The sequence below is a fragment of the Zingiber officinale genome, chromosome 7B, assembly GCF_018446385.1.
Source record: "Zingiber officinale cultivar Zhangliang chromosome 7B, Zo_v1.1, whole genome shotgun sequence".
In the NCBI taxonomy this organism is placed as follows: domain Eukaryota; kingdom Viridiplantae; phylum Streptophyta; class Magnoliopsida; order Zingiberales; family Zingiberaceae; genus Zingiber; species Zingiber officinale.
This window is the reverse complement of record NC_055999.1, coordinates 29,938,531-29,961,109: the sequence shown is the minus strand read 5'-3', so window position 1 is coordinate 29,961,109 and position 22,579 is coordinate 29,938,531. Positions and strand designations below refer to the sequence as shown.

The 22,579-nt window shown below is 35.3% G+C and overlaps 1 protein-coding gene across 1 annotated transcript in view; it reads right to left on the bottom strand.

Moving 5' to 3' along the window:
* The window catches only part of LOC122005628 (protein SABRE-like), a 67,856-nt gene that overhangs the window by 12,890 nt on the left and 32,387 nt on the right, over positions 1-22,579 (bottom strand). Inside the window, 5 exon segments of the mRNA XM_042560739.1 lie at positions 11,590-11,729; positions 13,528-13,752; positions 14,131-14,377; positions 17,896-18,014; positions 18,136-18,489. Coding sequence (XP_042416673.1) covers positions 11,590-11,729; positions 13,528-13,752; positions 14,131-14,377; positions 17,896-18,014; positions 18,136-18,489 — 1,085 coding nt within the window.

The window sequence follows — 22,579 nt, the reverse complement described above, 5'->3', positions numbered from 1 at the left end:
AATACACATTGGACCTACTAAAAGAAACAGACATGATTGGGTGAAAGCCTGATATTAGTTTCCCGTTAGTGTGGTACGTCAATTCATAAATAGTCCTCCAGAAGAACACATGAATGTTGTCTACAGAATCTTGAGATACCTCGAGTACCCCAGGCAAAGGGTTATTATTTCAAAAGAACAAAGATCAAGGTATACATGTGTACTCAGATGCAAACTGGGTTGGGATCTTCCAGAACGATTGACGTCGGGCAACTGTGCATATGTCTTGGGTAATTTAGTAACATGGAGAAGTAAAAAAGCAATCTGTGGTTGCAAGAAGCAGTGTTCAAGCGGAATTTAGAGCTCTTGCAATCAAAATTTGTGAAGGAATATGGATTGGTAGAATCCTAAAAGAACTCGGAATCATCACAGATAAAGCATTGCAAAGAATCTTGTTCACCATAGCTGAACGAGACACATAGAAATTGACAGACACTTCATTTCAGAAAACATGGCGAAAGGATCCGTGGATCTCTCATATATTCCTTCACCACATCAAATCACAAGCATACTTACAAAAGCTCTCCCAAGGATCAACTTCGAAGAACTGTGACAAGTTGGGCATGTACAATATGTACAACCCAACTTGAGGAGGAGTGTTATAGAATATATTGTAAATTTGGATAGTTTGATTTAGATTTATTTGATTATACATTATGGGCAGATTTTATTTGATTGAATTTCGTTCCATGAATAAGCAGAGAAGTGTATAAATAACAATAATCCTCATGTACATAATTTAATCAAGAATTTGAGAAATACAATACTAGTTCTTTCTCTCTTGACAAAATTCTTCAACTTCTAAGTTGTATGCATGTTCCAACAAAATATCAATAGGTTGACCACCCGATTTTAAGTAACTACTTTCGAACTTAATGTCGAACAGTACAGGCTTAATATAGTTTTGTGAATATGTGTTGCAAGTATAGGTGGTATGAACCGTCCAACGAAGTATCAATAGGTGGACCACCTGATTTTTAGGCGATAGCTTCTCAGTTGTATGCATGTTCTAACAAAATATCAATAGGTTGACCACCTGATTTTAGTTGACCACTTTGGAACTTAATATCAAACAGTACAGGCTTAATATAGTTTTGTAAATATGTATTGCATCAACTGGCGAAGGATACTTATTTAAAGCATTCCCACTTCTCATTCTCATACCTATCTTGCATACTCAAAAAATCCTTCTCTTTCAAGCTCTCATTATTTCATTATCATCCCACAGTTCCAAAACCTGATGTTGTTTAAACTACATGGCAACATGCTTGATGATTGGAGCAATACATCATGAGTCCATGAAAATGAGACCCCTATATATTATATTGCTAGAGGCATAATATGTCTCAAGCAGTGTATAAAGGTGCCACGAGATTCGACAGGCTCACTGGAAACTGAAAACTACCCAGCTATAATGAAACAAGCTAAGGGAGGACTTGTACGACCAATATGAAGGTTGCATAAATGATGTTGACAAGCTAGAAATGTCAAATAGTAGTCACCTTTTGGTGCTTCAAGAGGAGTGTTTAAGCACAGGCATGGATGGGTACAAGCTGAAATTGACATGACATTCCATCCAAGTATATGATTCCTGGTATGCATGTCTACAATAGCTTTCATGGCTATTCTTATACCAATACCCATCCTGATGAAATGTAAGGTAATTCAAATGGATTGCTTGTTTGCCACATAGTGATACAACTGCTTTAGATGCTTGGGACTGATTTCAAATTAGGCACATTGAACCTCCAAGTTATGAACTTATGATGGGCCTCAATTATTTTGGTATTTTTAATCACTCATTGTTCATATTAATATACTTGTAAAGAAACTACTATTAACTCGTAAATTATTTATGTAATTGATTTAGTACGAATATTTTGAACATGAAATTATAATTGATAGTGCCCGCATAGATAGCCTTGTGGTATGAATCAAATGGATGGGGCTACTTTAAAAAAATTTTATGCCACGTTTACTTCATTATCTGCTGTAGAGCAACTGAGAAAGGATCAAGATTGATGATGTCATGTTCTAGTTGATTTTGCTATTGTATCTCTCGTAAAAAACAAAGTATGTACAAAGTGATTATATACATAACAATCCTTATATTAGCTATGTTATCATAACCCATGAATATCCCATAATTTATGGAATCACATCCCATAATTTAAAGAATCGCTCCCATGATGTATGGAATAATGATCCCATAATTTATAAAATATTTTCAGACTATGTAGAGATATACATGGTTACAAAAATAATATTTCCCCACAACCCTATCAAAATTTGGTGAATAGGTGTTTATCATTTCCAGTTTGGATACAATACTTTGAAACACTGAGATCTAGTCAAAATCCATATGTTCCAGCTTGTTATTTCTTTCCTGTTTAAGCATTAGTCAGTTGCTTCATCAATTCTAGTCATTTGGTCAACAAAAACATTCTTATTGCTCACTTTTGCTTGAGCATCAGCTGATTGACCAATTGACTGATTCTTCATTCAATTAATCAACAATTTCCAATCAACTGTTCACGCCAACAAAACTTTATGTTTGTTGCCATTTTAGCATGAGTTGTTTGATCAATCGATTACGCCATCACTCAACCAGATATCCCATCAATCAATTGATGAAAACACAAACGTGGCAGAAACCAAAAACTTTGTATCAGTTGACTCATCCAAACCATCAGTTGATTGGTGCCCTGAATAGTGGCCTCCATTTAATTTCAACCATCAATCAACTATTGAGTTGATTGCCTAGTTGACTGATCTTCAGCCACTTCAAATCTTGCTTACAGACTTTCACGTTTCTAGCACTTCCTTGTGTGTCTAGTGTAGGTTGACCTCGATTCACCAAGGCTTTATCTTTGCCTAGTATCCCTACTAAGACTTCCCTTGCATAGAAACCCCATATATGTAGGACTTCATCCATTACCCAGTATCCAACCTATTAGAACTTCCATTTGTCCAGCCTCCAATGCCTAGAGTTCGCTCCTCTGGAACTTCATCCTTGCTTGAGATCCCGTTTGAACTTCATCTCTACCAAGCATCCAATTCTCTACGACTTGTTTGGACTTCCATCACCTGTTTAACAATACCTATCACGATTTCCTTCACTATCAAACATCCAATCCTCTATGTTAGAATATTGTAAACATAATAACTAAAGGTATTATTGTAATTATGTTGTATATCCTTTTCTATAGTCAATAACTCCGTGGTGTCTAATACACGATTTTCTCTTAACATGGTATCAGAGCCAAACCCTAATTTTTCCGCCACCGCCACAATTCCAACCGCCATTAGTCACGCTTGGACAGGAGAAAATCTCTCCCGATCCCTCTTCTCTCTCTCGCGTCGCCCGCTTCGGTTTCTCCGTGGTTGCCGTTGACGCTGACGTCGACCACCGCAACCAGGATCTGCTCCTCGGCCTCGAGAAAGCCGCTCCCTCTCGCATCGCCCGCAAGCACAAGCCGCTGCTTCTCCCTTGCGCGCCGCCTGCTTCTCCCTCTTGCGTCGCCCGCAAGCACAAACCGTCGCCTCCATTCCTTGCACGCTAGCAGAGGCATCTCTTTCCCGATCGTGAGCACAAGCCGCCACTGCTCTTCCTTCTGTGTGGAATATCCTTGCGCCGCAGCAACCCCTAAATTTTCTAGCGTCGATGCAGCAAACCCTAAATTTTTCAGCGCCACAGTAAACCTTAATTCTCCTGCAGTCCGACGACGGAGAGAAACTCCGTGCTTGTCTCCGAGGTGCTGCGACGTCGCCGAAGAGTCGGTCTACTGCCCTCTTTCACCGAGCTGATCAATGGCTACCTTTAGCACTCCAACGCCGGATATTTCGATCTTTACCAACCACATCACTGCACCACTCTCCTCCGAGCAGTTGGATGGTAAGAACTACTCCTCTTGGTCCTCTCTTATTGAGCTTTGGCTTGTTGGACAGGGTTATGAGACACATCTCTCTCAAACCAAAGAGGATGTCCAAGTCGTCGATCGTCCTCTGTGGAGAAAGGTTGACGCCCAGTTGTGTTGCATTATCTAAGCCACCATCCATCCATCTCTTAGGGATGCCTTCCGCACTCACAAAACCTGTAAAGATGTTTGGGCTCAACAACTCTTTACAAACAACTCTCGGCAACTATATCAAGTTTGTGAAGCTCTCACGACAATCATCAGTGCCCATCAAATTAAGGATTCAAAGCCAACTTATCTGGGTTCGATCTCTAACCTTCTTTGTGACTTTAATGAACTACTTCCACCTGCGGCCACTCCTGTTGCAGAGCTTGAAAATCGGAAGAAGTTTTTTATGTCTCTGGCTTTATATGGTCTGCCCTCAGATTATTCTCATGTTCGTAATCAGATCCTGGACAACTCCACAGAAGCTACCATAGATAGTACCTAGGTGGCTCTCCTCCATGTCCCTGCCAAAGTCTTGACATTGCCTCCTTCCGTTCCTAGTGACTCGTCAGCTTTGGTCTCTCGAAACAACAACAGACCTCCACCTCGTAAGGGTGGCAAAGGACGTCCTTGGTGTGATCATTGCTACTGAACAGGACACACAATTAATAAGTGGAGTCTACATGGTCGACCTCCTCGCGTTGCTCAGGTCGTTTAGAGTTCTATCGCTTCTTCAGCTTTCGCTGTGCAGCCGCCACTGGATCCGACCCCACAACCTTCCTATAATGACTTTCTGAAATGGTTTGAGGATCGTCAGGCTTCTGATTCCACTATTGTTGTCGCACAAGCTGTTAATTCCTTTGCTAGCATATCTTTCTCTTCAAGTCCTTGGGTTCTTGATTCTGGGACCACTGATCATGTCACTGGTAATAAATCTCTATTGTCTTCTCTCACTATTTCGGGTTATTTACCAATTATCACCATGGCCAATGGTTCCCAAATTGAGTCCAAGGGTATTGATATTGTTCATCCTTCTCCGTTTCTTTCTAATCATAATGTTTTTTTTTGTTCCCGGAGCTCCCTTTAATCTATTGTCAATAAATCAACTTACTCGGTCTCTTGATTGTGTTATTTATTTTACTAAAACGTCTATTTCCTTACAGGACCGGAGTACGGGGAGGATGATTAGCTTTGGATGTGTCTCATGGACTTTATCGGCTTCAACACCCCCTCTCTTGTTGGTTCAGCAGTGACATGCCCACTTCTAATTCATGCTCAGTTGGGACATCCAGGTATTAATAAGCTGAAACAATTACATCCTAGCCTTTCTCACTTAGAGTCTTTGTCTTGTGAGTCGTGCAGTTAGGTAAACATGTTTGTAGTTCTTTTTCTCCTCACACTGTGAGTCGGGCTACGCCCTCCTTTGCTTTGGTTCATTCTGATGTTTGAGGTCCGAGTCGTGTTTCTTCTATATTGTGATCACGATATTTTGTTACTTTTATAGACGATTTTTTCCGTTGTACATGGTTATATCTGATGAAAGAACGTTTAGAATTATTTTCTATTTTTCAATCTTTTTTTCATGAAATCAAAACTCAATTTGGTATTTCTCTTCGAACTTTGCAAAGTGATAATGCACGCGAGTATCTTTCTACTCAGTTTTGTTCCTTCTTGGCATCTCATGATGTACTGCATCGCACGTCTTGCCCTCATACCTCTCAACAGAATGAGGTTACAGAACGCAAGAATCGTCATCTCCTTGAGACTACTCGGACTTTTCTTCTCCATTCTCATGTTCCTCATCAATTTTGGGGTGATGCCATACTTATTGTGTGTTATCTCATTAATTGTATGCCTTCCTCCATTATCTAGGGTAAAATATCTCATCATATCCTCTACCCTCATCATCCTCTTCATCCTTTACCACCTTGGGTCTTTGGTTCTATATGTTTTGCTCATAATCTTGATCCTAGCATTGATAAACTCTCTCCCCGATCTCATAAGTGCGTTTTCCTTGGGTACCCACGATCTCAGAAAGGGTACAAGTGTTATTCCCCTGCTCTTCGTCTGTACATCTCTGCTGATATCATATTTTTTGATTCAGTTTCATTTTTTGGGCCTCCCGCTTCCCAGTCCGAGGTTTCTCCCTCTCCACCTGCACCAGTGACTATCTTTTGTCCTCCGGAGGCGCCACTATCATCCCCAACCTCGTCTCCTCCTTTACAGGTTTATCAACGTCGTCCTCATCCTGCTTTGCCGCCGATCGACCCTGACACTGCCGTGGACACATCTTTGGAGCCAAGTCCTTCGCCGTTTTCTCCGATCCCATCTCCTGACTCTGATATTCCTATTGCACTTCGAAAGGGTATGCGTTCCACTCGTAATCCTTCTCCTCACTAAGCTTTCTTTGAATTATCATCGTCTTTCTCTTTCCTCTTATTCTTGTCTTTCTTCCTTGTCGTCTGTTTCTCTTCCTAAGACTGCAGGTAATGTCTTTGCCCATCCAGGATAGAATCAGGCTATGCTTGATGAAATTTATGCTTTACAAAGTAGTGGGACTTGGAACCTCGTTCCTCTACCACCTAGGAAGTCAGCTGTTGGTTGTCGATGGGTGTATACGGTGAAGGTTGGTCCAGACGGTATGGTTGATAGACTTAAGGCGCGTCTCGTCGCTAAAGGCTATAGTCAGATCTTCAGATTGGATTATGAGAATACTTTTTCTCCTGTTACCAAGATGTCTTTTGTATGTCTATTCCTGTCAATTGTTGCGATTCGTCATTGGCCTCTTTATCAGTTGGACATCAAAAATGCATTCTTACATGGTGATCTGCTCGAGGAAGTCTACATGGAGCAACCTTCGTGTTTTGTTGCTCAGAGGGAGTCTTCTGGTCTTATATGTCGCATGCGAAAATCTTTATATGGCCTCAAGCAATCACCCAGAGCATGGTTCGGTAGATTTAGTACTGTAATTCAACAGTTTGGCATGACTCAGAGCAAGACTGACCATTCTGTCTTTTATCGCCACTTATCCACTTATCTACTGGTTGCATCTACGTAATGGTTTATGTTGATGATATTGCCATCACAGGTAGTGATCATCTTGGGATTTCACAGGTGAAACATCTTTTTAAACATTTCCAGACAAAGGACTTCGGCAAAGTCAAATATTTCTTGGGGATAGAAGTAGCACAGTCTAAACAGGGGATCGTCATATCCCAAAGGAAGTATGCAATGTATATTTTGGAAGAAACAAGAATGTTAAACTCAAAGACAGTCGATAACCCTATAGATCCTAATGTCAAGCTCCTGCCAAATCAGGGGGAGTCTCTTCCAGATCCTGAACGGTACAGGCGATTAATGGGAAACTAAGCTACCTTACTGTTACTCGTCCGGATATCTCATTTACGGTAAGTGTAGTAAGTCAATTTCTCAACTCTCCATGCAAAGAACATTGGGATGTTGTGACTCGCATTATTCGATATATCAGAGGCGCACCAGGAAAGGGTCTTTTGTATGCAGACAAAGGGCATACTCGAGTCATAGGGTACTCTGATGCAGATTGGGAAGAATTTCCCACTGATAGAAGATCCACTTCTGGGTTTTGTATATTTGTCGGAGGTAATCTTGTTTCTTGGAAAAGCAAAAAGCAGAATATTGTGGGAAGATTCAGTACAGAGGCATTGAGCAATAGTCATAACTAGTCAAGAGCTTATATGGCTAAAACGATTGCTTCAGGAACTTAGGTTTGGGGAGGTTACACAAATGTCACTTATATGTGACAACCAGGCTGCTGTGCATATTGCCTCAAACCTAATTTTTCATGAGGACAAAGCATATTGAAGTTGACTGTCACTTTGTTAGAGAGAAAGTCATATCAAGAGAAATATCTACTAGTTTTGTTAACTCACATGATCAACTAGCAGATATATTCACTAAGTCACTGAGTGGTTCCTGAATTGACTACATATGTAACAAGCTGGGTACATATGATCTATATTCTCCAACTTGAGGGGGAGTGTTAGAATATTGTAAACATAATAACTAGGGGTATTATTGTAATTATGTTGTATATCCTTCTCTATATAAGTTAATAACTCCGTGGTGTCTAATACACGATTTTCTCTTAACACTCTACAACCTGCCTAACATCTTATCCTCTTTGACCCATTAGGACTTCCTTCACTTGTCAAATGTCTAGTCTAACTTGACCCATTTGGACTTCGTGAATGTATCCGATCGACTTGACACATCATCTCCAACCATCAAACATGTTGCACAAATATAATGCTCTAACAATGAAACCTCAATTCATACCATAGTCAACTTTGACCAATAGTCGATTACACCAACAAAAGTTAACTTTGACTTGTTGCCATCGAAATTTCTCCCATAGTCATTGACAATTGTTTGCTAACACACCAAGACTAGGTTTCAATGTGGAACAATGTGTCTTGAATTTAGCTGAGACGACATTGAAATGTGCTGCAGAATAGAGAATCTTAATTTCTTAAAAGATATGCATGGTCCACTTGTTAATCTTAGTAGTATTTATCCAATGAATTTTGTTCATATATCATAACACGATAGGATTGCCAAATGCAACAATCAACATCTGGTTTGTTGCTTGTGCCATGATGTTCCCTATCAGATGCTTCAAACATGATTGGGACAATGTTCTTATCGCTTATTTGATTTCTCATTAATGAAGCTCCATTGTCCACTCTAGATGAGCACTCTTTCTTTTACTTTGCCATATCTCATTAGATTTTCATTGAGGATATTTTGTTCTCTGATATCAACTCAATAGGTTAAGCACTCCTTGGGGTGTTGAACTCAAAAGAGAGATCTTCATCATGACCTTCCACATCCAAATGTCTATGATACCACCTTCTTTTACTGTGCGACATATGGCCTTCAGATCAACAGACTAAAGTCTTGTATCTATTTGGCTAGGGTTGATAACACAACACTATGCAGTTGTTTTCCATTACGGGCTTTCGGGAGGGTTCCATGTTCAGGTATCTCGGGATTCCTTTGGCTGCAGAGTGGCTATGGATTTCTGATTACAGCTCACCGCTAGATTCACTAGTCCGACGGATCAATGTTTGGCCTCATAAAACACTATCTTATGCGGGCAAGGTGCAACTCATTACCTATATACTCAAGGGAGTGGAGTGTTTTTGGTTATCTATTTTACCACTTCCTATGGGTATTATTGATCGTATTTACAACATATACAGATCTTTCATGTGGACATCTAAATATCCACCAGTCTCTTGGGCAGATGTGTGTAGACCCAAGGATGAAGGCGGTTTGGGGTTTCAAGACTTACGTGCTTAGAACTTAGCTCTCTTGGCTAAAGTGTGATGGCAGATACATGCCAAGGAGGATGCGCTTTGAATAAAGTGGGTTCATCCCATTTACCTAAGGCACACGGATGTATGGTCTTGGGAGGTCATCCACACAATCCCTACTGATTAAGCAGTTGCTTCAGATACGGGACCTTGTCCTATTGGCAGCTGGGACATCGAGGGCTAGCAGATCGGTTTACTCGAGATGATGGAGTGGCTTGAGCTTATGATTTCTTTAGGCACCCTAGCACTAAGAAACCATGGGTCCGGACAATGTGAAAGCCATATTCAGTAGAGCCATGCAATTACATTTTGGATGTTGGCGCAGTGACATCTCCCCACTAGAGATAGATAAGAGTACTTGGAGGATCGGTAGTGCATCTTCTACCATCAGGTGCTAAGAGTCCCAAGAGCATCTTTTCTTTGGGTGTCCCCCTATTGCGGAGCTTTGGAGGAGGATTAAAGAATGACTTCATATGCAATAGGAGATGTCCACGTACAGACGGATGATGCGTCTTTAGGAAATACTATCAAGGGAGTAGGGTGTCAACAAAGGCCTATCACCTGGCCTTGTTTTCAATGATTTATTATGTTTGGCGAGCGAGGAAGTTTATTTAGAGAAGGGCAATTAGATATTCAGATCTCAGAAGTGTGCAAACTCATGTGTACCAATCTTTGGGAGTATACTCTGATTTGACATTACGTCAGACATAAGTAACTCGCAGGGACTAGTGGTTTGGTTGGGGTGAGTGTCATTAGATATATGAGATGGTTGATGTTGGTGATTGGGCTTGTCTAATCAAGTTTGTACCTCTTTTCTCTTTGGATTCAATATATTTTTATTTATCCCAAAAAAAAATATAACATTCCGTGTGGGAATAGGTATGCAGTTATATTCTCTTCCTTTTTTTTTCATCTTCTTTCTTCTTTCCCATCCAATTCTCTCCACCCTCACCAAACTATGAAACACGAAAACATTCAAGTCAAAGTTGAGATATTTGGCATGGCTCAAGATTTTGAACCTTAATCTGACTATCTCCTACCAAATACAATTGATTTTTATCACTATTACTGTCCTATTTTTTATCTTAAACATTTACGAGTCAACTAACCATTGATGGTTGTTTTTGGGATCCTCAACAAGTGATTTCCTTCTTCCATTTCATCACTTCACCTATGATGCCAATGCTGCCACAAGAAGTCCACTAGAGAGATTATCTCCTAAGATGTCATCTCATTTACTGATTTTTAGTTTACATCAAGATCATGCCTTAATTTTTATAAAGTCTTTCCTAGTTTATATAACAAGCTGAAAATAGTTAATATCTCTCACGTAGCTTAAATGGGAATTTTAAGAATCATTAGTTATGTGTAGTGGTCTCATAATGGGTGTTTTAACTTAATTAGGATTTAAAGATTTAGAGCAAGTTTCCTACAAAGGGAAGGATAATAACTGCCCAAACATAATTTTTTTTTCCAACTGCACTTTACCTTTGATTGGCCAGAAATCTCCTTTTTCACATAGAATAGTCAACATACCCAATAAAATCTACTTTCCCTCTTCTTGCAACAGTTATCAACATTATCAACCATTACGGCCCTAGCAGACTACTTTAATGTCCTTTTGCTACAGTACTCAATCAGGACAGAATTCGTCAATAGGTATTCATGTTCATATGATCTCACCATGTATATATGCTTCGTTGTTATCAGACTAGCAATTTATGAAAAAAAAAAAACAGCAGTGCTATTGGGATGGGATGATGCGTGCATTTTTTTCATTATCTCAACGATGCTCTGGGCGAGGGATTGTTTTCAAAAAAGAAAAATACACCTAGATAATTTGTCATATTCATATGCTGGTGGGAAGAAAACAAGAAATAGAGTATTGAAGCTCGTTCAATAGAAACAATATAGTACTATGAGGAATGAACTACAACTCAAATAGCTTGTGAGAGAATGTGACTATGTTTGCTCTCGGATGAGCACGAATTATCATGTACAGTGACAATCAAGATAATGTATTGATTCATGAACAAATATAGAAAATTGAAGCTAAGTATCAACTCATTAGAGGTGTTGCTACAATGACTAAGATCACTCCTCAACCATGAAAAAAAAACTTGCTAATTTCATTACACCACCATAGCATCTCTTATAGGTCAAATAAAACTATTCCCTTCACTTTTAACTCTAACTGAAATATCATGAGCTAAGTACAATCTATGTAATAAATAATGAAATGATATAAGATACTTTCAACCAGCATAACATAAGTGAAGCAACTAAATACTTACTTTCCCCATTCAGGAGGAGCATTCCATGCTGACAATAGCATGTTTGACTTTGCATTAGGTAGGCAATTTCTAACAACAAAGGACTTAGTAGTAAATTGAGCAACACCAATGTCCTTGTAATCCCGATCAAAATCATACATCTGATGTAACATAAAAGGAAATGGGATGTTACGATATGATAACAAAAAGTCATTGGGATATTACTATAAGGCAATAAAAGATCACCATGTTTAACTATATAACAAGTAATGCCAAATTCTATTGTTCAAAATAAGACAATAGAAAAATAAAAACAAAATCTGAACATGATTGGAAACTACACAGAACCAAACAACATTGACAATCTTAATACAAAGATGTAAACAAACTTTTAACGAAAATTGCTTGAACAATGGTTTTTCATATTACTGGGGCATCACAATGAGAAATTCATTTGAAACACATAGCAACAAGCGCTTTAGTTTGAAGATTCCACTTCACTCAAGTTACTCCTCATCAATAGATTGATTATGTGCAGTCGTCTCATAAAGAAATTAAGGATCTTTAAGTTAGATAAGGAACAGCATTAAACATCAAAGAGAAAAATGATAGGGTAGAGTTGGAATAACTTGCCATAGAAAATCACATGGTGACACACACACTCCAGCCGCTTAAGTTCAAAAAATAATAATAATAATAACAATAACTCCCATCAAGCATCAAGGCTAACATGATTTACATACCTAATTCAAGCACCTGAGTAATTAATATCTCAGAAAAAGAGTTTGCAACATTTGCATAACCAGAGCATGCCATACCCATTTTATTAATATTGGAAATCTCTAAAGCTACGGAAGTCTGCAAATACTTTTCAACCATGTTTCTTTTTCACAATTATCTCTATCACTACAGTCAGAAGGACAACTGCTCCTAACGTAATGCAGTATCAAATATGAAAACTACTTATAATACTTATCTTCCTAAAGAGAAGACAATGAACACAAACGCTGAGATTCTTTCTTCTTTGGATTGCATCGATGTTATCAAAGAGAACAGTGTAATTGATTGTAGCTAAAGAGAACTAGCAGCCTCTGATGATTTAAAATTTAAACTACTAATAATTCAGTAATTGTATTAAGAGGCAAAAATATTATAAATGTAAGGACAAACAGAATGCTTTTAACCAACAAAACCAACAGTAAAGAAAGTTGCATCATATAAAGAATTCTCCACCTTAGCAATTCAAGAGAAAACAAATGTCTGTGCGGATTAAAGTGTTTGATATAATCAAGAACAATAAAAATAACAACAAATTACTTTTGAAAATTAAACAAGATATATTTTACTCACCATTTCATCTCCTAGGATTACCAATATTCTCAAATGCATCCTTAAATTCTATAAAAGGTTTTAATGTATAAAGGGAAATAGGAGAAAAAAATTAGCAACCGTGGGATTGTAACACATAATCAGCCTCTTGCATCATTGTTATCAAAGAGGCGAACGCTGTAACTGGTTGTAACTAAAAAGAACTAGCAGCCTTGGATCATTTAAAATTTAAACCACTAATAATTAAGCTATTGGAATAAGAGGAGAACATACTACAAAGGTAAGAACAAACAGATTGCCTTTTACCAACAAAACCAATTGTAGAGGACAGTTACGTCATATAAAGCATTCTTCAGCTTAGCAACTCACAAGAAAAAAAATGTGTTGACTAAAGTGCTTGATATAGCTAGGAACAATGAAAATAACAAACAAATTACTTTTGGAAAACAAACAAAATGTTTTACTCAGCATTTTCCTAGGACTACCAATATTCTCAAATGCATCCTATAATTCTTTAACAGGTTTTAATGTATACAGAGAGAAAAGGAGAAGAAATTTAAGCAACCATGAAATTATAAAAAATAATCACCCTCTTTAATAGTTTCAGGAAAAAAATCTCTAAATACACACCATCTCATTTATCTCTGCTTCAGCAAAAGATTTTCCATCAGCAAGCATAGTCCAAACGACTTTATTGATTCTCATGGAAATCCGCATAGCACAAGATGGACTTTTGTTCTTTTCTTTCTCCATTAGACGTAGCTGTGCAGCTTTTTGCAAAGCCCTCCGCAATGCAGAAGATGCCTCTTTCCTGGACTTCTGAATACTTACCAGATCTTTGTTTAGACCTTGCACCTAATTAAATAACATATCTAAGTGACATGAAAAGGAAAATTCAGTTTCTAAATGCTAAAAACATGCTGAATCACATTTTAATCTGTTGTTGTTGTTGTTGTTATTCATCAATCAGAAGGTTGATCAGTCCACCTAAAGTTTGTATATACATACAGGACTGACAATATCATTTAGAACACAAAACACTGGTGAAATTCTTTTAGTGATATTGTTAAGTAAATTTTGGAGAACGGTATTGGATAGCATAAGGAACTACATCATTCTAATGATTGTAAAACATGTTGATTAAGATTTACCTTGAACTGAAGCCTAAAATAGTAAGATATAATAGAAATTACATTAAAGTTCTAGTTAAAGTGTTTTGAGCAGAAAATTTACCAGAATAGACTTCCCACCGGTAATCATCCACAAGTCACCACTCTTTTCTTGTGAACACAAATCAGAGTGGGAATCACCCGATAAGGTCCTAATGTCATCTAGGAGCAGCTTCCTCTCTCTTTCTGTTTTCTCAAGGTTAATTTTTGCCAATTCAACCTCTTCAACACCATCAGGAACTACCTCGTCGGCTTCTTCCTCAACATCTTCATCGTCTTCAGATGGATAGGAAAGGCTACTTCTACGAGGCCTGGTAACAACTCATGTAATTCCACTACTTTGAAGTTGAACAATGATAGTCATGTGCGACAACAAATTTTAAAGTAAAGCAATAGGAGAAAACAAAAGGCAGAAAGACAGCTAAAAACAATTTCAAGACCTTTACAAAACACATTCATTTGACTGCTAATCTCAGAAGTAAAATCAAAATAACAGCATCTTAAAACAAATAATGATTGTCATTCTAAATGAATCAGATGCAACCATAATTATTAAAATAAAAAAACGTGCATATGAAAAATAAATAAAAGTAGACAAATGGCTTCTTGAAGAAAGACAAAAAGATGATGGGTGAAGCATAATCTATGGTTCAGTCATGAATGATGTAACTGTAACAACAAAAAGAATGCACCTAAAGAAATCAAAGAAAACAATAGACCTTAAAAATCAAGACCATCAGCTTGCGATTGTGAGTGTTTAAAGGTAGTAGTCATAACAAGGTATGAATCAATGCTCATGCCACTAAGCCATGTAAGGGTGGGCAAAAAACCTGACATACTCAACCCAACAGCATCTAAATTAGCCATACAATTTGCGTGTTTTCAGTATTAGACTATTGAATATGTCAGATTTTGGTTAGGGTAGAGTTTCAGGTTTTGATATAAAATCTGGAAAACCCTAAAATTGCTTTTGATAGTTAATAACAAATAATAGCCAAATGTATGCAATATAGTAGAAATCAAAAGTTAGTAATCAATTATCTAAGGTTTAATTGCATATTTGATACTTGAAAGGACCAATAACTCAAAACAATGATAACCAAGTCTTTATCCTATTAAGTGGGATTGACTATATGGATCTTCCTACATCATTGGGTTCAATTTCCTACTATATCTTCTATATTTAAATAAAGTTTATCTTATTTTATCATTCCTAACCAAGTCTTTTTCGATATCTCTCTTCCTTGATTAATGTGTGTATTTGTCATATTTTTACATCACCTAATTGAGGCATTTATTGGTCGCATAAATATATATCCAAACCAAGGTTTAAAATTTAGACATGTGCTGAGGTTTCGGTCCCAGACAGGAACGATACAATTTTGGTATCGTATTGTGCCGTGCCGATACAGTTTTGGTATTTTTATAAAGTAAACTTGAAATAATCTCTTAAGAATATTAATTTAACTTTCTCAATTTAGAATGATCAAAAGTACACAAGATTATAAGTGTTTTATTAGAAATCATAAACTTGACAGCATACCTTTATCAAAATTTCTAAAATAAAGGACAAATATTATTTCTTAGATAGATCAAATAGAAACATTCTAAGACAAAAATATATATTTCATATGTTTAGAAAGTAAAAATCTTAAAAGTAAAAAAGACAAATATGTAATATTCATGGATCAAATTTTCAAATTAATTCTAAAATAAAAATATATTATCTATAATAAATATATAAATTAACACAAAGATGTTATTTTATATATAATAATTATATAAAATAATTATTTATTCATTTAATTAATTTAAATAGTAAAAAAATATCAATTAAACAGAATATAAATTTAATTTATTAGAATTTTTTAGAATATTAGAATATAAATCTGAATTATAAGTTTTTTAAAATTTTAAATGAAATTTTAAATAATAAAAAATATTAAAATATAAGTCAGAGTTATTATATATTTTTTAGAATTTTTAAATGAAATTTAAAATAATAAAAAATATTAAAATATAAATCAGAATTATTCTAAATTTTTAAAAAATAATTTTTTAGAATATTAATTTAAAAAAAATAATTTTAAATATATTTGTGAATAGGGGAAAATTATACCTCGCCGCTCTTCTATCGCGAACATGCGTGATGCACGCTGAAATCATTGCACGCGGTCTGCCGGTTTCGTCCGCGCGACAAAATGGTAAAAATCGTCCGTACCTAGTGGCACAGCACGACATTTCATTCCTTGGTCTAGACCATCTTAAACGTGTCGCTCAAAATTTCCTTCAATAGGTGCAACTCTCATTTTCTCTCTAATGTTCTCATTTCGTATACTATCCATACTCGTATGTCTGCATATCTATCTTAACATTCTCATCTTTGCAATTTTCATCTTTGCAACTCTCATCTCATGCTAATGTGCTTCATGGCACAACATTCATATAGCATAACAAATCTAACCATCATTTTATAAAACTTTCCTTTAAACTTTTTAGAGGTATCTTATGATCACACAGAAGAGCTGACGACCTCCTCCATTTCAATTATCCTAATTGTATCCTATATAAAACATCTCTATCAACCCCTCTATCCTCTTGCAAAAACCGCTCGTAAATGCTTTTAGCTTTAATGAAAGGAAACTTATCATCTCTCCTCTTAACAATTGTCTTGCTACATCTACTACTATTAAACTTAAATTTTATATATTTTGTCATTACTCTATTACTCTACTAATCCTAAAATGTCTAAATTGTAATGTTTTTCGCTAAGAGTCAAGCCATCACATATCTCATCAACTAAAACAATATCATTTGCAAACATGCACCCTTGTAATTATTCTTGGATGTGTCCAGGGAGTTCATCACTTGATTTAGTTTGGATGGTTAAAATATTTAACTCACTTGTAGCAAATTCTCCATCATGGTCAGTCCCAAGCCCAGATAAAGGAGGGGGTTACATTAAGTTGTCGGCCAATATTAAAACCTACACAAATATTATGTATGGATCCATCGCTTTTAAGTTTGTAATTCTGTTTATTTTCCAGTTTGATTTAGTCCTTTTAGGTGTAGGAATCTTTCTTAGCATATTTTAGTGTCTTCGACACCAACTTCCCTCATGTTAATTAACTTTTGCATAATAAAATACCACTTCATGAATTCACATTCTATGTGTCATGATTTATTTCACTTTTTAAAAGTGTTTACCACTCATGTTACTATAAAAGTGAGTTCAAACTTCTATGCGAGTTTTGATTCATTAATGTTGCATTAGGAATTAGGAGAGAAAATCATGACTAAATATAACAGCAACAGATTCAATCTCGATGTAGACACTTCAGAGAAGAAAAATTACATAGGAATATATTGGAAAACAGAAGCATAAGAGAAATGGCTACACAAAGGAAGAGTTTATTGTGTTAGTGAAAAGAATGTCCATCTTATAATGGTTCACAAGGAATCAATTTGTTTGTCATTTTCTAACATGTATTATGACCAAATAATTATGTTTAGAAACACAAGTAAATATATAATTTGTTTCAGCTGGAACAATTTCTTGTGGATGTAAGTTTTGATTTTCGTTTTTCTAAAAGATGCTTACTTATGCAACACAATCAAATGTCTTGTGGAAAGATTTAAGGCATTCAAGAGAAACTTTGTGTGGTTTTTAGTGAATAGGTGCTTGCCCAAGCACCTTTCAGTAATGATCAGTTGAATAAAGTCAATAAGCTTCATTGATGGATAAAATGAGCAGGCAAAATAACCAAAGAGAAACAATTATCTGATGAATCAAAGCATTGCACTGACAAAACAAAGTTAAGAACCTCACTTTGGAAGCCTGGCAAACAGGAGATTGCTGAGAACATCCAGCATCACCTGAAACTGACGTGATGTCATAGTTGCAGTGATATTAGGAGAATTAAAGGATAGCTCTTTTAGAGGCTTCACCTGGATTCCCAACAAGAATGGACATTTATCATATATTCACCAAAAAAGAATTGAAGACGAACTATTTTGATTCTCAAATATAACTATTTTGAAGGTAGTGTTGGATGCACTCAAATCTTACTTTCAAATCTGCAGTTCCACCCTTATGCCTAGTGTACCTGAAGTACATTTCACATGGCATAAATACCCTTTCCAGCAAAGCACCCGTCCTTTTTACTTTCAGTGAGCTTCGGAGAATCTTCGGTAGCCATTGAAGTCCAGCACCAGGATCAACATCAGTAGGTGCAACATGCGCTTGAACATGTTCCAGCATCACTGAAAGCTCTGCTCGCTTCCAAGTCATTTCAGGTTGGAATTCTGGAATTTTAATATTGCTAGTTCCAAGAGCTTGCTTTATCATCTCATACCCATGGAGAACTGAATGAAATGAACGAGCTAAAACACGGCCACTGGCAGCAGCAAGAAGAAATCTACCCTGAAGATAAAGAAACAATGAGCTATTGCTATAGGATACATAATTATCATCTTGGTTAATAAATATCTAATTGGTGTAGATATGAGATAATTTTTAATTATAGATTACATATGCTGAGCCTATTCTATAGTTAGTGAACTGAACTGGCATGACAAAACTTGTTATATTTTACTCTAGCATCTAAAACTATAACTATAAAAAAATATCACCAATATTAACTCCTCAATGGTTTTTAATTTTTTAATTCCATTGTAGTAATAATCTCTGCTAAGTCATAATTATTCCTATATTCACTGACTAATATGCAGATTAGTAGTAGAATCAAAAACTCAAAAAAATCACATTCTTTTTTACTGTAAGACAAAGGAATATTTATAGATAAAGTGATAGAAGATCCTTATATTTTAAGTAGGCTTTCAACCTTAAATATGTTAAGTTTCACCTATGAGCTATATCACAAGGAAGATGCCATATCCATATATTGCACTAAATATTAACCAAACGAACCATTTAAGTATTAGGATTATTTTTGCATGGAGGGATTGAGAAATGTCTTAAATAGAATCAAATAGGATGGTTGAAATAGAGGAAATCATCTAGTGTTCTTTATGGTCGTAAAGTACCTTTATGACATAAAAAAAAGTTTTGCAAAAAGACGATCGATGAGAGTTGCAGAGAAGAAAATGTTAAAGTGGATATGCGGAAAAACAAGAATGGGTAGGATAAGAAATGAAAACATTAGAAATAAAAGTCAAGATTGCAACTATTGAGAAAAAACTGGGAGACACCTTTAATATGGAATGGACATATACTTAAACGACCAATAAATATTACAGTTAAACAATATAAAATTATGACAAATATGTAGATCAAACGAGATAGAGGAAGACCAAACAAAATTTGATGCAACAATACCAATAAAATAAGATAACATTTATTTAAATATAAATTATGATATAGGAAGGGATAAAATCCAATGGCATAGAATGATTCATATAGCCGACCCCACCTAGTGAGATAAGGTTGAGTTGTTGTATTGACGAAGCATTGTAGAGTAATAGTAAACACTTAAAACTACTATTTTTTTTACTAAAAACCCATCACTTAGTCAATGTGATGTGTAACAAATATAAGAAAAAGAATTATGACTACTAATCCAATCAAATGTCAATGCAATTCTAAATAAAAAATTATGCAAAAAAAAGAGATTTATTTTAAAATCTTAAAAAAAATAATAATGGGGGAAAATCATGGTTTAAAATCTCATACCATGTCGAGTGGCATAGTCAAAATGTATTATTTTGATAAATTACCGAAACTCCATACCACTCGACATAGGTGATCTCTCTGTGTCATTGTGTAACAAATGTCGTTTAAGCATTGTCTCATACCAACATTTGACACCCCTTAGCATACTACAACAAGCATTAAAATGAATTGAAATAATATTAACTATTTTTTTAAAGCTTATGGCATGCAATATAATGTCAATTATATAGTTTTTTCTTCTCATCTTTTTTTTTCTTGGTTTCCTTCTTCTTTCATCTCAATTTGCAATTGGTATCATATATCATAACACTATCATTGCAGTCAAAGACGGATATTCCATGGCAAGAGATTTTAAGCCTTAGGCCAAATTGCATTGTGTCTATAAATCGTGAATATGTCCTCATAAATATTTAAAATTTGATACTCAACTAAAAAAACATTATTTAGACTTCACTATATATTTAACAAATCATTTTTTGGCACCACTTCAGTTTGAAAAAACAAATATATTAAGATTGTCACAATTATGAGAAAATCTAGATTAAGCAACAATAATTATATTTGGAGTGGTAAAAAAGGTGGTATGTTCCCCTCAAAGATTTGCAATATAAACCTTCTTTTATATCTAATATTGGGCTCTTTTTTAATCATTCTGAAAATGATGTTGAATGATTCTCAAAGAGGGCTTATTCACTTCCGTGTCACTTAAGGAAGTACTATTATCTCAAGGATCAACAGCCCTCCTACTATTTCGTCATTTTTAAGTTAGTTAACAGCCTGCTGAGCAGGTTGATCATCCCTGAATATTCAGGATCTCTTGGATTTGATTTATTTGCTCTTAGGATAAATTTAAATCGTTAAAATTCCATAATGCAGACGTTCCAACCATTCTTTCAAAAAGATGAAGACGAAACTAAATTAAATCCAAAAATGCAATTATGAATAAAAATGAAATATTGAAAACTAAAAAAATACACCAAAAGAAGAGTGAATCATGTTTATGATAGTTAGGGCACACTACTGATAATGATAGGTATATAATATATCAAAATAATATTTAGAATGAAATTACAAGACATTAAGGGAAAATAAAATATCAGAGAAATAGTTTCTGAATTTTGAGAGAATAAGAAATGAACATAACGAGTACGAGTGAGAATTTATGTTTGGATGAGAGATGAAAGGTAAAGGAGGGTATTTAAAGGAAATTTTCAAGAATTTTTTTTATAATTTTTTTATTTTTATGGATAATTTCGTAAAATTCTAGCCAAATAACCATAATGCCATAAAATTTTTAATTTTGTTTTACTGTTATATTGGTATACTAGTAGTTTGGCTCCATGATTATGGGTCAGATACAAGCATGTGTCATGCCTAATTGACTATGAATCAGTCGTGTCAAGCCCAACACACCATCCAAGGCACTGCCATCAGGCTCCAACTTGGACTACCATCATGTTCATCCAGTTTAGGGTTAAGTTATTCTAATCCATGACTATTTTATGCAAAACCATGAGATTCCCAACCTGGCTGTCATGCCAAGCTATAATTTACTATACTTATCAAATAGCCAATTGCTGTTACAACATTATTAAAATCGCCAATATGGGTCCCAAGCCAGAATGAAAATGGTTGAGTTAAGTTAGGTAGCCAACAACATCAAATTAAAGCAAATGTTCTAATAATAGATCCATCAAACTATTATGCTAATACTAGATTATTTTCCGGAATAAACACATTGTAGGGTTTGACTGCAATGTCTCGGACTACTACATCTACATGAGAACTTCAGTATAATATTAAATATACAAAAATTCTCACACTATAGATTGGATATGAACAAACATTACAAAAATATTGATTGTCTTATATTTGGAACATGGAATATATGACCACTCATTGGAAAAGCAATAGAAATAGAATTAATATTTTGCATTTATGAGAGACAATGAATAGGAGAGAAAACAAAGATGATAGAGAACTCAGATTTTAAGTTATAGTATAGATAAAAGAGTAAAATAAGAAATAGAATAGTTATTGTTGTGGATAGTTTGTTAAAATATGTAGTAATAATAGTTAGAAAGGGGGATAGAATTATAACTCTCAAAATAATAGTGACGAAAGAAACTATTAATATAATTAGCAAATATGCACCTTAAATAGGATTAGATGCAAACACCAAATATTGATTTTAAGAAGACCTAGATGAGGTAGTACAAAAAATATTCCATCAAACAAGATAATTTCAATAGGAGAAGATTTAAATAAGCACGCAAGAGTAAGAAGGAATATGATAGGGTGCATAGGGTTATGATTTTGGAACAAGAAATGAAGAAAAAACTATATTAGATTTTATGATAGCATATAAACTTATAATAGTGAATACATTTTTTAAGAAAAGAGAACACTTAGTTACATTAAAAAGGGAAACAAAAAGTCAGAAATTGACTTTCTTATGGTTGGAAAAAAGTATAAAAAGATATGTAAAGATTGCAAGGTTAATAGTTTAAATATGCGCTTCAAGCATAGTATCAATAGAAGAAAGATGTCCACGACTCCTAAAATTAAATGGTAGAAGTTAAAGGATGGGAAACAAAATATATTTAAGGAGTAGAAGCATAACTATTAGGAGAAATACATGACAACTTGAATACAATATGAGATAGGATGACATTAAATGGGAAAATGGTGAGTCGAAAGGGCGTGCACTATTAAGTAAAGAATCTTAATGGCAGAATAAGAAAATACAAAAGAAAGTGAAGAAAAAAAGAGACATCATAACTAAAGCAAGAAAAAGGAAGACAGATTTTACCCAAATAAG